This window comes from Hyperolius riggenbachi, chromosome 5, assembly GCF_040937935.1.
Source record: "Hyperolius riggenbachi isolate aHypRig1 chromosome 5, aHypRig1.pri, whole genome shotgun sequence".
NCBI lineage: Eukaryota > Metazoa > Chordata > Amphibia > Anura > Hyperoliidae > Hyperolius > Hyperolius riggenbachi.
This window is the reverse complement of record NC_090650.1, coordinates 401,256,760-401,273,421: the sequence shown is the minus strand read 5'-3', so window position 1 is coordinate 401,273,421 and position 16,662 is coordinate 401,256,760. Positions and strand designations below refer to the sequence as shown.

Below are 16,662 nucleotides of genomic sequence, written 5' to 3'. Positions count from 1 at the left end.
AGGCTCTTACAGGGGGTTAGGATTAGGCATCAGGTGTGTGTGTGTGTGTGTGTGGGGGGGGGGGGGGGTTATTGTTAGGCACTTACAGGGATCGAAAGGTGTCTAATAGAAGCCTGTGTTAACTATCGCCTGTGTTAACTAATAATAATCAGGGGCTCAAATGGTGAGTTCAGTGTCCGAAGTGTGTAGTAGAATGTTAGCTACTACATATGAATGAATCATTGTAGCCGGTCGTATAAAACTTGACAGGAACTTAGATGAGGGGTTAGGGTTAGCAGTAGGTGGGGGGATCTTGTTGGTTACAGGGGTTGGTTTTGGTTAAGCTTTAAGTGAGTGTGGGTTCTAGTTCGGCACTTACAGGGGGACTTGGTTTAGGGATCAGGTGGGGAGTGTTTTTGTTAGGCCCTTAAAGGAAGCCATGGAAGAGCCTGGGCAGGAGGTGAGGCGGGTCAGAGAGACCAGAACTGCACAGTGAAGTGCCTTGTTGACTGTGAACTCACCACTGCCTGGTGCTGGATCTACTAATGAACTGCGATGAGGCTCTGCTGCTGGTGGATCTGCCTTGCCCGGCTGATTAGAGGTGAGAGGTGGGAGCAGCTGGGTAAGGAGAATAGGATGCTAATGGCTTGTTTGTGTTTGCTCTTTTGTGCACTGTGCTGACTGCTCCCAGTGCAGAACTGTTCCACTGTGATCTCCCACCTGGCATGGCAGGCCTGCGGGGGACATTACTGCTGCTCCATATAAAGCTATTGCACACATAACCTGCCAGACAGCACACACTCCATGGCTGGGGAGAAACTTAAAAAGACCTGGCGATTTACTTAACTGGGGCTTCTTCTAGCCCCCTTAAGTCCTCTTAAACCCTCACCGCTATTTCATGCTGTGATGCTCCTCTGCTGCCCCCCTCTGTAAACTGTCCCCCTCCATAAGTCTTTGAATCGGCCGCCACTGAGCATATGCAGTGCTGAGAGCTTGCGCATAGTTATAGTAATTTTTGCTTAGTGTGCAAGCACCAGTGCAAAATGCTCCTGACAATGGGGCCGCAAATCCAGCATTCCGAGGGTGACACCGGAGGAACTGAGCAGCGCAGGATGACAGTGAAGGACCAGGATGAATTCAGGTAAGATAAGGAAAAAGCCCCAGGTAAGGTACTGGCCTTTTTTTTTTTTTCTAGTTAAAGTTTTCTTTAAAGTGAACCTAAAGGGAAAAAAGTGCCCCTAGTGAGTACTTACCTTGGAAGGGGGAAGCCTCTGAATCCTAAAGAGGCCTCTCCCATCCTCCACAGCAGAGGCGATACAGCAGTGGGACCCCTGAAAGCCTGCTTGTTAGCGCTTATCATTGCTGTGCGCAGGCACACTAGCGGCTTTCCTCCTGGGCTCCAGTGGAAATAGCTGAGCCCAGTCGAGTCCGCTCTCCCGTGCAGGCACAAGCTGTCTGCACCTGCGCAGTAGAACAGACCCCATCAGGCCCAGCTATTTCCACCAGAGTCCGAGCAGGCCATTGTTATTATTGTTGTTTTGGGGTTTTCCAGGCTGCCAGCGCGCTGTAATAGGAAGCTCCATTAGGATCCAGGGGCTACTCCCTCCTGAGGTAAGTATCTTGTAAGATCCACAGTATTCCGCAGGCGTCGGGGCGCCGAGACCTGGGCTGCAACCCGAACTTCCATGTTACGGCAGGCCGCTAATGTCACTGAAACGCAGGGTGGCTCTCGCATGCTATTGGACAAGCGGAGGACGCATTCCCAGTATGCGCTCCACAGATGTAAACAGTAGTGCACTTGTATCTGCGTGTCAGCTGATACGCTGACACGCTGGAACATTATTGGTTGATTTCAATTCTGCTTTGTGTTGATTGGTTAGGCCTTGTATTTAAACTCAGTGAGCACCCCCAGTCATCGTCCGTGATAGCAATAGCTTGGCTTGTTGCTGGGTATGCGCTCACTTCCTGTCTTGATTCCTGTTGCTGATCCTTGCCTGTATCCTGACCATGCTAACCTGTTTGATTCCTGTTGCTGATCCTTGCCTGTATCCTGACCAGGCAAACCTGTTTGATCCCTGTTGCTGATCCTTGCCTGTATCCTAACCACGCTACCTGTTTTATACCTGTTGCCGACTTCTGCCTGGACTCTTCACTAAGTTTATCTCTGCTGGATTCCCTGTTGCTGACCTTGCTCCTGATATTGGATTACGCTACTATGTGCCTGGTTTGACCTCTGCATGGACGTAGACATTGCATGAATGCTGCTTGCATTGACCTCGGCTTGTTTAAGGACTACGCTATCTCTGAAAGTATTACCTGGACTGCCTTGCTACTCTGGGACATCTATCTCTGCAGTCATCTGATTCATTCGTTTCGGACTGCATCATCTTCTAGGCCACAGGTGACTATATATAGATAAACAGTACTTGTGAATACTGTGCCCATTGCTTTTCTAGTTTACAGGTTCTGTCGGTGGATTACTATTTGTCAGTCTGTATGCTACATCTACCTGCAGGGTGTATTGTAGTATTGTGCTAGGTAGGAGTTTTTGCAGGTGTTATGGGCTGGGCTATAGGTCAATCATATGGGCATGCAGCCTGATCTATAGTCATTGACCAGACAAGCTTGACATACCGTATCTTTTTTTTTGATTACCGTATTTTCCGCCGTATAAGACGCACTTTTTCTCCCAAAAAAATGGGGAGAAAAGCTCCCTGCGTCTTATACGGCAAAGACAGGGAATCCCCGACTTCCGAACACCCGCCGATACGAACAGCCGCCATGTCGGGGATTTCCTGCCTGTGTGCCTCCTCCTGTCTCCTCCTTCTGTCTCTTTTGTAACCCCCCACCATGTCACCTGCCGTGTCTTAAGTCCCACTATGGGCCTTCTGCCTCCCGCATGTGTCCGCGCCCCCCCCCCCCCCCCCGCGTGTTTCCGCTACCTGCCCCTGTGTTGTCTGTCCCCCCGGGTGTTTCCGCCCCCTCCCCTTGTGTGGTCTGGCCCCCCCGGGTGTTTAGCGGCAGCTGCTTACCTCTTCCATCATGCCCGCGTGGACTGCAGACCTCCGGCTTCTGTGTGCGGCTTCCTCTAGCGCCGGCTTCTAATGACGCGTCACAATGACACGTCATCAGAAGCCGGCACTAGAGGAAGCCGCACACAGAAGCCGGAGGGCTGCAGTCCACGCGGGCATGATGGAAGAGGTAAGCAGCTGTCGCTAAACACCCGGGGGGGCAGACCACACAAGGGGAGGGGGCGGAAACACCCGGGGGGACAGACAACACAGGGGCAGGTAGCGGAAACACGCGGGGGGGGGGGGGGGCGCGGACACATGCGGGAGGCAGAAGGACCATAGCGGGGACTTAAGACACGGCAGGTGACATGGTGGGGGGTTACAAAAGGACCATGAGGGAGACAGAAGGATACATGGAGGGGACAGGAGGACTGTGGGGGAGACAGAAGGGACAGGAGGAGACATGATGGGGGTGACAGGAGGACCATGGGGGAGACGGAAGAGACAGGAGGAGACATGGTGGGGTGACGGGAATATGCATGGGGGTGACAGGAGGACCTTGGGGGGCACATAAGAGACAGGAGGAGACATAGTGGGGGTGACAGGAGGACACATGGGGCAGACATGCGGACACATGGGGGAGACATGGGGACACAGGACACATGGGGCAGACATGGAGGATACATGGGGGACACAGGAGGCTACCATCTGAGGGATAACATGTACAAGGCGCTCTGGGAATATGGGAATAGTATTTTTTTTCCCCTGGTTTTTGCCCACTAAACCTGGGTGCATCTTATATTCCGGAGCGTCTTATACGTCGCGAAATACGGGTATTTTAAGTTACAGGTAAACTTTGAGGTGGCCATACATCATGTTGTTGCCAATATCTGCACATATTCTCATCTTTGGTAAGATCTACACGACCTTGTGTGGTTTTATTTAATAAGAGAAGGGGGTGGGACTTGAGGGGTGTGGACTGTATTAAGGGGTGGAGTTAAGGGTGCCAGAGCTTATGTGCCTATAGGCTCCCGAGGTGTAAATCCAGCCCTGATTGCAGTATTTTTTAAGACGGCCAATGAAATGCAAATTTGTAAGATGCATACAATTAGCATTATATTTGCATGCAAGCTTGAATTATTTGCATCCGGTAGATCAGCCCTATTATTATTATTATTATTAATTATTATTATTATTATTATTTTTACAACATATACATTTATTAAAGGGGCGCTATGGCGAAAAATTGTAAAATTTAAAATATGTGCAAACATAGACAAATAAGAAGTATGTTTTTTTCCAGAGTAAAATGAACCATGTATTACTTTTCTCCTATGCTGCTGTCACTTACAGTAGATAGTAGAAATCTGACAGAAATGACAGGTTTCGGACTAGTCCATTTCTTCATAGGGGATTCTCAGCAAGGCTTTTATACTTTATAAAGATATTCCCTAAAAAGGATTTAAACAATGGTGCTGGCCAGCTTCCCTGCTTGCTACACAGTTTTTGGCAGTTGGACAGAGCAACTGACATTCACTAAAGTGCTTTTGAAAATAAATAAATCCCTGCGAATCCCCCATGAAGGGATGGACTAGTCCAAAACCTGTCACTTCTGTCAGATTTCTACTACCTACTGTAAGTGACAGCAACATAGGAGACAAGTAATTTATGGCTCATTTTACTCTGGAAGAAATGTACTTCTTATTTGTATATATTTGCACATATTTTACAATTTTTCACCATAGTGCCCCTTTAATGTTATCGTTGTGGTTTCATGTTATAAAACAAATCCTTGCAATCATTTGTATTGTTACATACTTTTGTGCCGACTTTAGCGGTGAATAGCAAAGCCCCCATATATGCGATGGCCAACATTGCTACAAATATTAACCCATTCGCGTTCCGTCGTTTTCACTTGAGAAATGTTCACCTCCCATTCATTAGCCTATAACTTTATCACTACTTATCACAATGAACTGATCTATATCTTGTTTTTTCCGCCACCAATTAGGCTTTCTTTGGGGGGTACATTTTGCTAAGAGCCACTTTACTGTAAATGCATTTTAACAGGAAGAATAAGAGAAAAACGGAAAAAATTCATTATTTCTCAGTTTTCAGCCATTATAGTTTTAAAATAATACATGCCTCCATAATTAAAACTCACATATTGTATTTGCCCATATGTCCCGGTTATTACACCGTTAAAATTATGTCCCTATCACAATGTATGGCGACAATATTTTATTTGGAAATAAAGGTGCATTTTTTCCGTTTTGCATCTATCACTATTTACAAGTTTAAAATAAAAAAAATATAGAAATATTTCATCTTTACATTGATATTTAAAAAGTTTAGACCCTTAGGTAAATATTTACATGTTTTTTTTTTATTGTAATGTTTTTTGTTTTTTTTATATTAAACATTTTATTTGGGTAGTTTTGGGAGGGTGGGATGTAAACAATAGGTTTATAATGTAAATGTGTGTTGATTTTTATTTTTTTTTACTTTTAGTTGTAGTATTACTTTTTGGCCACAAGATGGCGGCTATGAGTTTGTTTACATGACGTCACTCTAAGCGTAACATACGCTTAGAGAGACGCATGGGGAGGTAACAGCCAGAAAAGGCGCAGCTTCCGAGAGAAGCTGTCGCTTTTTCAGCGGGGGAAAGGAATCAGTGATCGGGCACCACAGCCCGATTCACTGATTGCCTGGCTAACGAACCGCGGGCCGGGAGCGCGCGTGCACGCGCGCGATCGGCCACGGGAGCGCGCATGGTTCCTGGACGTACTTTCTACGTCCAGGAACTAAAATAGATTAAGGAGAATAGTGGGTAAAAGCCCACAAAATAATTTTTTAAAAAGACCTTGTCGTTTTTGAGAAAATCAATTTTAAATATGTAAAGGAAACAAGGTTTTAAACTCCGATAAATGACATTTTTCGTTTGCATTTTTAATATCGACTTTCCCAAAAACGACAAGGTCTTTTTGAAAAATTTTATGAAAAATTACATCTATGCAAAATTTGTGCACATCACTACTCGGTAAGGATGTGAAATTAAGTGATCATGTGACTCTAGAAGGCAGTGATTTTCCTATGTACTGAGATGTTTTACCTTCATTTTGCAAGTTTGTGCTCCTATGGGTGCCCAGTAGAGACAATTTACCTGGTGTAGCAAGTTATTTGTGTTGCATGGCTGGAATCCTTCTCCACATCACATGGGATAGACAGGGTGGAGGAGACAAACTGAACGCTGTTCCCCTGATTGCTGGTCCCACTTCCATAATTAAATTGGTTTGCATCTGAAAAGCCTAAAAAAGGGAAGGGAGATAATAACACAGATGATCAGTCTGCAAGCTACTGAAAAGATTGGTGGAAAAGGGGCAGCTCAAAAAGTAGTAGGAGGAGCCAGTGAAGGAACAGGAAGAAAGGTGCAGCCAATGACGGGTTGGGAGAGGACCCAGTGATGTTACTGGGAGTGGCAGAGAGGGAAAGCAGAGGAAGTGTGTTGGGAGGAGTCTGTGAAAGGACTGTGCAGAGCACTTCCAGCAGCAGGAGCACGATCAGGATGTGCGCAGCTCGGGGATGTGCATGCGCAGTAGCTGGCAACTCGTAGCGATGGACAAGCTTTGCGGGGCTCGCCGCTGCTGCCCAGAGAGGATCAGGAGGACGTTGTGGGTACAGAAAGACTCTAGTGGGCTGCAAGTAGCCCCAGGCAAGTTCAAATTATTTTTTAGGTTTACTTAAATATTCCTTTAAGTAATAATGTTAAGGGGGCCATACATTAGCCGACCAACCAACCAATTGACCATCCAGTTTGATTATTATAATTGAATTGGATGAAAATTGGTGTTGCCAAGTGCATGCCGACCGACAAATCGACCAATTTCGGGACAGATATTGGCTGCATAGTCGATTGCGCATGCTGGAAAATGTCGGGCCGAAGTTGGTTGGTCGGGTGCGCGGCAGTATGGCGGCCGAATGGAGAACGAGTGATGAGACGACGAAACTCCTGCCGCTGCCGCCGCAATGTATAAATGTGTGTAGTGTGTGTGCATTTATACATTACGTGTTCGGCCTCCACGCGATTTCCGTCCATCTCGCCGGGTTTCGCATACACACCGGCGGTGCATAGCATCTGACGTCAGGCACTATGCACCACTAGCATGTATGCGGCTGTTACCCGGCGAGATGGACAGACACCGTGCGGCAGCTGCTACAGGACAGGTAATGTATAAATGCACACACTACATACATTTATACATTTTGGGGGCAGCGGCCGGGTGGAAATCGGACGGGAATCGGCCTGTAGTGTTTGGGCAGATTTGACTAGAGAAAAATGTATCTCTAATCAGATTTGATTAGAGATAAATTTGTCTCTTGATCGAATCTGCCCATAATCTTCTAATGTATGGCCACCTTAAGTGTTATAAACCACAGCAACCAATCATATTTCAGATCACGTGTCCAATCCGTTAAGATGTTACAGGTTGTTACTTTGTATACAGAATAGCTTTTTCTAATCTATATAAGCTGTACAGTATAACCATCAGTGTCTTATTCCTACCCTAGGTACCTACCTTGTCCTTTGATGGTAATTCTGGTTGCTCCATTCACACTGCCATAATTCGGCATGATCTGAGAAACCATCACTTGTCCATCTACAAAGAAAACAAAAGAAAATAGTTTTAGAGTGTTCTAATGACTCTGTTATCTGATAACAGTTGGTGGAACTGGCCAGGCTGGTTCACTATGTTGCTTTAACATCAGACATGGAAACCTACTTCCTAGACAACCTGGTCCCGAGCAGTGTTGAATATCGGGTCAGATATTCAGACCGGTGACAAAGCATGCAAATCCTGCTATCGCATGACACTCTGGTATGTCTGTGTTTAGTATAGAGTGTCAAAGATGCATCTGAACATTCCAAATCGGTCCTGTAAACGTAGTATGAGGTCCTCTCACGCTGAGGTGTATGCAGGAGCAGAGCAAACATAGGGGACGCAACATGAGGTTACTGAGTGTAAAGGATGAGGTCGGATTTTCAAGAAAGTTATATTCGCTAGGGATAAGCGTGGGAAAATGTTAAGTTCGTTTTCGTTGTTGGTCAGCCCACATCTCACTTGGTGAGATTCTTGTGAGATCGACAGCCTATTCTCACCATGAAGCAATGTTTGATGAGAATAAGGGTTTAAAAAAAAATGATTGCAAACACAGTGGACAAAACACAGAACATTTATATCGCATTTTTCTCCAGGCAGACTCAAAGCGCTTCAGGGCTGCAGCAACTTAGAGCATGCTCCACCAGAATTATTATGGAGCCTTGCCCAAAGACTCCTTACTGTTTTACATACAGGCTTGAGCCTGGATTCAAACCCTGAACAAAGGCTCAAACCCCACATCAAAGGCAACAGCCGTACCAGTACACTATCCAGCTGATCCTGTGAACCCCGGCTATCCAGAACTCAGTCAGTAAACCTGAACTCTCAAGCACCCAGAAAATAGTCCTGGCCTTACAGAATGCATAAAGCGACTATAGGACGTTAGTTGACGAGACAGGCAAAAATGGCGCAGTAAAATTAAGCGCAGCATAGGCCCATAGTGTGAATTAAGGCTATAGCAGTGCTCAGACATTAATTTGGGGACTGTCTAAAGGCGGAGCCCAAATAACTATTAAATAAATGTAAAGAATAGTAATTAATGCTGCCGGGACTTTTGCAGGAGCAGGGTGATCCGTTTTTCGGCTTTGCCCTGCAACCAAATTTCCAGATGCCTTAAATACATGCATGCGTCAGTTGATTCCTGTTGGTGCTGGATAATGGGAGTTTTACAGAAGAAGCAAAATGAACATAAATAGAAGTGAAAATGTTAATCTTTCAATTGATTTTTGTTTCTTCCAAACTTTTATTGAAATTTTTATGCAGCTTAGAACCGGGTCAATCAAATCTCTAATTAAAGTCATGGAAGTCCACAGAGGTCCTAGGCATTGAAGATAAGGAAACATATTGGCAATGAGAATGTCCAGCAGTGAAACAGAAAACAGGTTCTAACTCCTTCAACTGCTATCCTAAACGAAAGTATGTTTTCCCTGGTCTTTGTATCTATTGCCTGGCAGAGAAATGACCACAGATTTACCTGTGTGGTGGATGGTCAGGAGAAGGAGTAGGACGATGCCAACATGCATGGTAGCACCCATCATTGACCGGCACCAGCCGCCGGCTACAAAACAAAACATGAAGAAACATACTTAAACCTGAGAAGTGAATCAGAAGTAACACGTTTTTATGCATAAAAAATAATGTTGGGGAGATCCTGGGTAAGGTCAATCAATTACAAGGTCAAGCAATTACAAAAAAAGTAAAAGCGGACCTAAACTCAGAACTTTCTCTCTGCTCTAAAAGATAAGCAACAGCATAATAACCTTTAAAACAAAAACATTTCTTTGTTACAGGAGATACAAATCCTCAAATAAATCTGCAGTGTGTCTATTTCCTGCTTTTTATGCAAGCAGGCATAGGGTTAATATCCTGTGTTTACAAATTAGCTGCCCTGCCAAGGCAGCCAAATGACAGCTGAGTGATCAAATTACAGTTGTGATTAGTCACAGATGAGGGAAAATTAGACAGGTTAAACTCTCTAAATACACACAGGGTGCATTTCTCTGTTTTCCTTCTGTCCTGTGCAAGAGTTTAGGTCCACTTTAAAGCCAGGTAAAGGGTGAAAACTGATGTTTCAGTGTCATATTAAAAGCACTGTATCAGAGCCACCAAGGATCCCTTTATTATGGCTTCATAATACATGAAAAGTCATTGTGGCTATGTGTCTACTATAATAAGTGGAGACAGGCCCATTGAAATGCATTGATATGCAAATCTGTGTGTTGAAAATGCACACAAATTTGCATCTATTGGAAACAGACCCTTATGCACTAAAGCAGTATTGCACTCCAGGGGGATCATTCGCTACTCTATATAAAATAGGATCGGCAGAAAATTTAAAAATTAGTTTTTACTGCTTAGAGAAAGGATGTAAAATGTTTGGGTGTTCAAGACAGATCTGCTCACTAGGTTACACTTTATTTCTGTAAACACTAGAAATAAAGGTTGGTAATTAATTACAACCAGCTCCTATACAGGCTCATAATTGTAACTGTGACAATTATGTCTGTGATTAATGTCTAGAGACAAGGGCCTATGTGCAATTCACCTTTGTCAGTTCTCTACTTGGTGATTACATTTTCATCTTCTCTTTAAAATAACGTTTCAGCATTTCACAATTTAAAAAAGTACCAAAAGTAGTAAAGTACTATCAAAACAATTTTGCGTATTTTCTTTCTTGCTGGGGGTTTAAAAAGGCATTTTACAGACAATGGCCCATATGCAATACATTTTTTCATCTGAGTTATCTCCTAGGAGATAATTTTCATCTTCTATTTAAAATAACTTTTCAGCAATTTACAATTGAAAAAGTACCCAAAAGTTGGTGAAAAGTACTATCAATATTATTCTGAGTATTTTCTTGCTTGCTAGTGGCTTAACCACTTAATGTTTACAGTACAGTATATCTACTCCCTAAAAAACTTCATCTAAGCCTCAGGGGAGTAGATATTCGTAACTCTGCTACAATCGCCGCTGTGCGTGCTCTCACGTGCTCACGCACTAGTTGTTACTGCTACATGTTAGCCCGGAGATCAATGAATGGGAATGCAGTTCCCATTCATTTTTCTAGTTCGCCGTGTCCATGATCGCACATCAATTAGATGCCTGCGGTCATTTGTAAACACTGTAACTTACACTTACACGCATTAGTTCCTGTTTGTGTACTAAAAGCATGCGCAGGAAGCTAATAACTGAGGACATCTTGTGGCCAAAAAGTAAAATTGCACCTACAATCATTTACTTTAATAAAGAGACCTGCACATAATTTAAAATTAACCCCTTACCTTCCACTCTCTCCCATGAATGCCCAAATAAAACTTTTGCATTTAGAAAAAATTATAAAATAAAGTAAAAAAAACAAAACAACATAAATACTTACCTTAGGGACTGAACTTTTTTTTTACATATATGTCAGGAGGGTATATTACTGTTATTTTTTTAAATTATGGGCTTGTAAATAGTGACAGACGCAAAAATGAAAACCTGCACCTTTATTTCCAAATAAAATATTGGCGGCATACATTCTGATAGCAAGATAATTTAAATGGTGTAATAACCAGGACAAATGGGCAAATAAAATACGTGGGTTTTAATTATGGAAGCATGTATTATTTTAAAACTGTAATGGCTGAAAACTGAGAAATAATGATTTTTTTAATTTTTTTTCTTAATATTCCCATTAAAATGCATTAGAAAAAAATAATTCTTAGCAACAGGTACCACCCAAAGAAAGCCTAATTAGTGGCAGAAAAAACAAGATACAGATCATTTTGTTGTGATAAGTAGTGGTAATGTTATTGGCAAATGATTGGGAGGAGCGCTGAAATGTGAAAATTGCTCTGGTCCATAAGGTAAAAATACACTCAGGGCTTAAGTGGTTTTTAAAGGGCATTTTATGACAAGTTGTGAAAATATCATCTAGGAGAAAACTCAGGAGAAAAAGTGCATTCCATATGGGTCAAGAGTCCATATGCAATTAACCCTTTCTTGTGAGTTTTCTCCTAGGAGATAATTTTTCTCATTTTCTATTTACAATAACTTTTTAGCACATGAATACACATGAAAAAATACCAAAAAGTAGATGGAAATTACCATCAAAACTATTTTAAGTATTCTTTTTCAATTCACCTTTTCTCCTATGGTTTCTCCTAGGTGATATTTTTACACCTTAATTCAAAGCCTGCATGCAGTGAGTAGGAATAACCTGATCTGTTACGAAGCACTACTGTGAACAGCCGCATAGAATTGTATTGGCAGTGAACTAGCATGCAGAATTATTCTACAGTGCAACTGATCACTGTGAACTAGGCCTGACAACAACTTTTTCACCTACTTTTTGGTACTTTTTCAATTGTAGAGTACTAAAAAGTTATTTTAAATAGAAGATGAAAATGATCTCCTAGGAAAACACATATTTCACACTTCATTTTGCTTTTTATTAGACTAAATAGTCAACAGATCCATCACATAAGAGATATTGCTGATATTGATGGGACAAGTTTAGGATTATCCACCAGGCAACCTAGGCAGGTGCTTGGGGCGTCAAAGGGCCCACCTGCCACCTTTTTCGTTTCAAGGGTGTTTATCGAGAAAAATAATTCACATGACAAAACAAGTAAGATCAAATGTTCCCCACATGTGGGGAATTTCAAATAATGGCTTATCATATGAACGAACCATAGCCAATCAGAAAATGTAATATGAAAACAAATGATTATTAATCTTAATACTGATTGTGAATCGCAAATCTTTACAACTTTATAACGAAAAGGGAAGGGAGAAAGGGTAGGGAAGAGATGGGGAAGACTAGGAAAGGGGAATGGAACCTCTCTCCACTTCAGCTTACCAAAAAGACCACAAGAAGGCCCAAATCTACTTCCTTGTCTAGGGCCCCATTACATCGTAATCCATCTCTGGATGGGACTGAGAAAACTGCACAGTGACCCTACAGACCTGAACTGTTTTTTTATGTCTATTATTAGGTTGAAAAAGCCATATCATAGTATACAATGTGGAAAAGTTAGCAAATTAGAATTTGTAATATTGCATACAGTACCCACCGCAAGAACATATCTACAATAAATTCAGGACAGGTCTAATTTATTGAATACATTGTGCTGCAGAGCTCATGACTGTGGTTAGACATTTGCTAGATGACTAACCTTTTTGTAATTCACACCATTGCCTGATATGTCCAGGCAAGGTATATTTCTGCCATTTTAAACCAGGCTTTTTTGTCCGGGTTCAGAATAATTTACAATATATTTTCCATTGCTTTCCAGCCTTGGTGAATCAACTACTTTGTCTTTGAAATGTTCCTTACATTTATTTATAGTTTGTGCATCCAAAAAAAGTATTATAATATTGGGTCATCATACTTTAATGAATTAATAGTAATCAACATCATCATCTGTATGTAGGCACATGAAATAACAGTAATTTCATACACAGTAAAATGACATTTAAAGTACATTAAAACATCAGCAAACGTAGTAGTAGTAGTAGTAGTAGTAGTAGTAGTAGTAGTGGTAGTGGTAGTGGTAGTGGTAGTAGTAGCAGTTAATAATATCAATAATAATTTCATGTTTTGCAAAAAAAAAAAAAACCTGCCATATTTATATGTATTTATTTAATAATAACTTGCCTGTTGAGTTACATAAAAATACATCTTCAATATATAATGATGGTAATAATAACAATAATAATAACAACTGTATGTTATATATTATTATTATTATTAGTGTATGTTTTTCAAATAAAAGCTGCCATAGGTAAATTTATTTATGTGATACTAACTTAGCTGTTGAGTTACCGCTGAAATTTTTTGTACAATGGTTACTGGTTACATGTACAATGGTTACAATTTAAAGGTTCTGAAAAGTTATTTGAATTCATAATTTTCATATGTAACTATATAAATTTGTATATGAAATGTTGATATAGATGTACCTATTTCATACAATAAAAATGGTAATTCAAGTAAAAAAAATATTAGTAGTAGCATTATTATTATTATTATTGATGTTGTTGTTGTTGTCATTATCATTGTTTTTGTAGCAGTAGTAGTAGTAGTAGCAGCAGCAGTAGTATTAGTAGTAATAGTGGTAGAAGTAGTAGTAGTAATAGTGGTGGTAGAAGTAGTAGTAGTAGTAGTAGTAGTAGTAGTAGTAGTAGTAGTAGTAGTAGTAGTAGTAGCAGCAGCAATAGAAGAAGAACAAGTAGTAGTAGTAGTAGTAGTAGTAGTAGTAGCAGCAATAGAAGAAGAACAAGTAGTAGTAGTAGTAGTACTAGTAGTAGTAGTAGTATTTTGTATAAAAAGAATAAGCCTTGTAACTTATTATGGATTAAATAAAGTGGATAATGTTGGAAATGAATTTGTAGTTTTGTGATGATGATGATGATAATAATTAGCAGTGGAAGTAGTAATAACTGTAGTAGCTTTTCCCTGACATTGCATGTTACTGAATAATGCTGTTTTGTGGTTACTTTTTGTCACAAAACCTAGATGCTCCTAAATGCCCATTTACTATATATATATATATATATATATATATATATATATATATATATATATATATATATATATATATATATATATATATATATTTATATATATATATATATATATATATATATATATATATATATTCATATATATTCATTCAGTGTTTTTTTGTGTGTGTGTGTTTTTTTTTTTTTAATATTTTTATGTTTTTGGATTTTCAAACTTTTATTATATTGGTGTGTAATCATTTTTTTTCTATCTTGCATTAAATATGGTCTGAAATTAAAATGATGTTGACATACAAAAATGTATTGCATTTAATTTTCTTTAATTAGAAATAGAATTTTGGGTTTAAGTTTCTAAATTATAAGCATATCTGAAAGTAAAATAAAATGCATTACTGTTCCCCTCTAGTATCTGTAGCGATGTCCTTACGGTAACCCTCTTACCTGGCCGTAGAGCGGTGATTGGACTCAGCCTCTTGGAGTGTTGGAAGGTGAAAAGAGAAAAGTGTGATGTGCTCACGCACTGCTGTCTACCACAGTTTCCGGCCTGTATTTATACCACTACTCCCCTTGGCGACTGACAGACACAATTAATGCTTCGTGTCATTTGAGGAATTTGACATTGTCATTGTGCTGCTGATCATGACGTCTACCTGATTATTTTCCTTTTCTCAGACTTACAATTAAGTTTCAAGAGTCAAATCTGCTTCAGTGATGGATATTGTCACTCTCAGTAGAGGTGCAGAACATGCAACCTTGGAAACCACAAATACAGAAAATGGCTGTAGGACCCACAGGAGAAGTTTTGAAAGCAATGCATTGTTCTCTACTTCATTAAGCTGCTGTAGTTAGAAGAAGAAATTTACTTTTTATGTCTTGATTGTTTTCATGTATGCAACAAAAAGTTAATTCTGAACAAAAATAACAATGGAAAAATTAATGACAGAAACAGGTCACAGTTTGTATACAGTTCTTCCTACACAAACTGCTGCTCTATCAGGGAGGCACTTGGAATGACCAAATAGAACATGGTACCACTTATACCAGGAAACCAAGAATAGGAGCTCTCTGAAGCTGTGGGCCAGGGAGGCTATCAAGCCAAAACAGCTTGAGCTAAACTATCTCTCATTGGAGGGAGCAAAGTCGGGTCAAGAGCCAGATATAGCGCCTCAGGACAGAGCCGCTATATCTGGCTCTTGACCCGACTTTGCTCCCTCCAAAAATGGTTTGCCTGAAGAAGCGGGACTGTTACCCGTGAAACGCGTTGCACTTTTGGAGCTCATAATAAATGTTACTTTAAACTTGAAGTAACCTGCCCGTTGTCTGGCCATTTTTTCAGAAGGGAGGTGAGTCCACCCACTTCCCCCTTTTAAACAATTTTAACTAATTTTACTCTACTTGGCGCCTCTGTTGTTATACCACATAACTGTTTAGTCCACCCTTGGTGGAGAGGCGTATCCCCATTTCCTTCTATCTACAGAGAGCGACTTCTTAACCCTGAGCGGGGTCAGGTTACAATTCTCCCTGCCTGCTTATCTAGTGGTTGCCTTGGAGGCGACCCGTCCTTGTGAGTATAACCATTGTGTGTGTTTGCATCAGACATCACCTCATTAACATACTACACCATATTGGGCTCTCGGTTCTCCCCCTTTCTTTCAAGCTATCTCTCATTGGGATTAAGGTGCCAGTTGACTGTCTCTATCAAATTAGAAGCAGCATGGTGCTGTAGTGGATAGAGCTGTTGCCTCGGGCCAGGATGCTATTCACACCTCCCACCTCACCCCCCTTTATGTGTGTTTCCTACAAAATCCAAAAAACAAATAGATAAATCAATTGGATTGACCCAAAAAATTGCCTTTAGATTATGATGGACACACGACTATAGTAGGGATTAGATTGTGAGCTCCTCTGGGGTGCAGTTAGTGACAAGAGTATTGACAAGAGTATATCCTCTGTAGTGTCAGTGATGCTGAAGCTATCAGTGCTATATAAATACAAAAATAAATGGATAAAAACAACCACTGGTGGAAATATTATTTCTAATTATAGAGAATGCACTGGATACTAGAGGATACTAGAGCTGAAAAGATGATGAGAAATGGGGGGAACAGGCATGCACTGGCAGCTGTTCTAAAGCCCACCGATCCCACCGTTCTCCTCTGTCCCCATCCTTTGGCAGCTAAATGCCCCCCGGCATCCTCTTCTGGGTCGCCGGAGTCAGGCATAAGTGCGCAGGTGCTGGCCTGGCTGCATGCATCCTACTATGTGCAACCATGGCTAAGAATGCTCTGCGCATGACGTAATTGTGACATCATGCACAGAGTGCTCTGGGGCGTGGTCACGCGCTGTAGGATGCGCACCTGCTCACTTATGCCCGACTCCGGCGACCCGTAAGAGGTTGTACACTACACTACAATCTATCACTCAAACTAACAATCTACAGTCACTCTCTCACAAATACACCTAGCTACTACTACTAATAGCTCACACTTAGTCTAATTCTCTCT

General features: G+C 41.3%; 1 protein-coding gene across 1 annotated transcript in view; it reads right to left on the bottom strand.

Annotated features, from left to right (window-relative positions):
• The window catches only part of LOC137519138 (fibrocystin-L-like), a 249,410-nt gene that overhangs the window by 200,558 nt on the left and 32,190 nt on the right, over positions 1-16,662 (bottom strand). Inside the window, exons 2-4 of the mRNA XM_068237922.1 lie at positions 9,123-9,206; positions 7,568-7,648; positions 6,154-6,298 (exon numbers count right to left, since the gene is read on the bottom strand). Of these exons, the coding sequence (XP_068094023.1) occupies positions 6,154-6,298; positions 7,568-7,648; positions 9,123-9,186 (290 nt within the window). The 5' untranslated portion in view covers positions 9,187-9,206. The remainder of the gene's footprint in view (positions 1-6,153; positions 6,299-7,567; positions 7,649-9,122; positions 9,207-16,662) is intronic.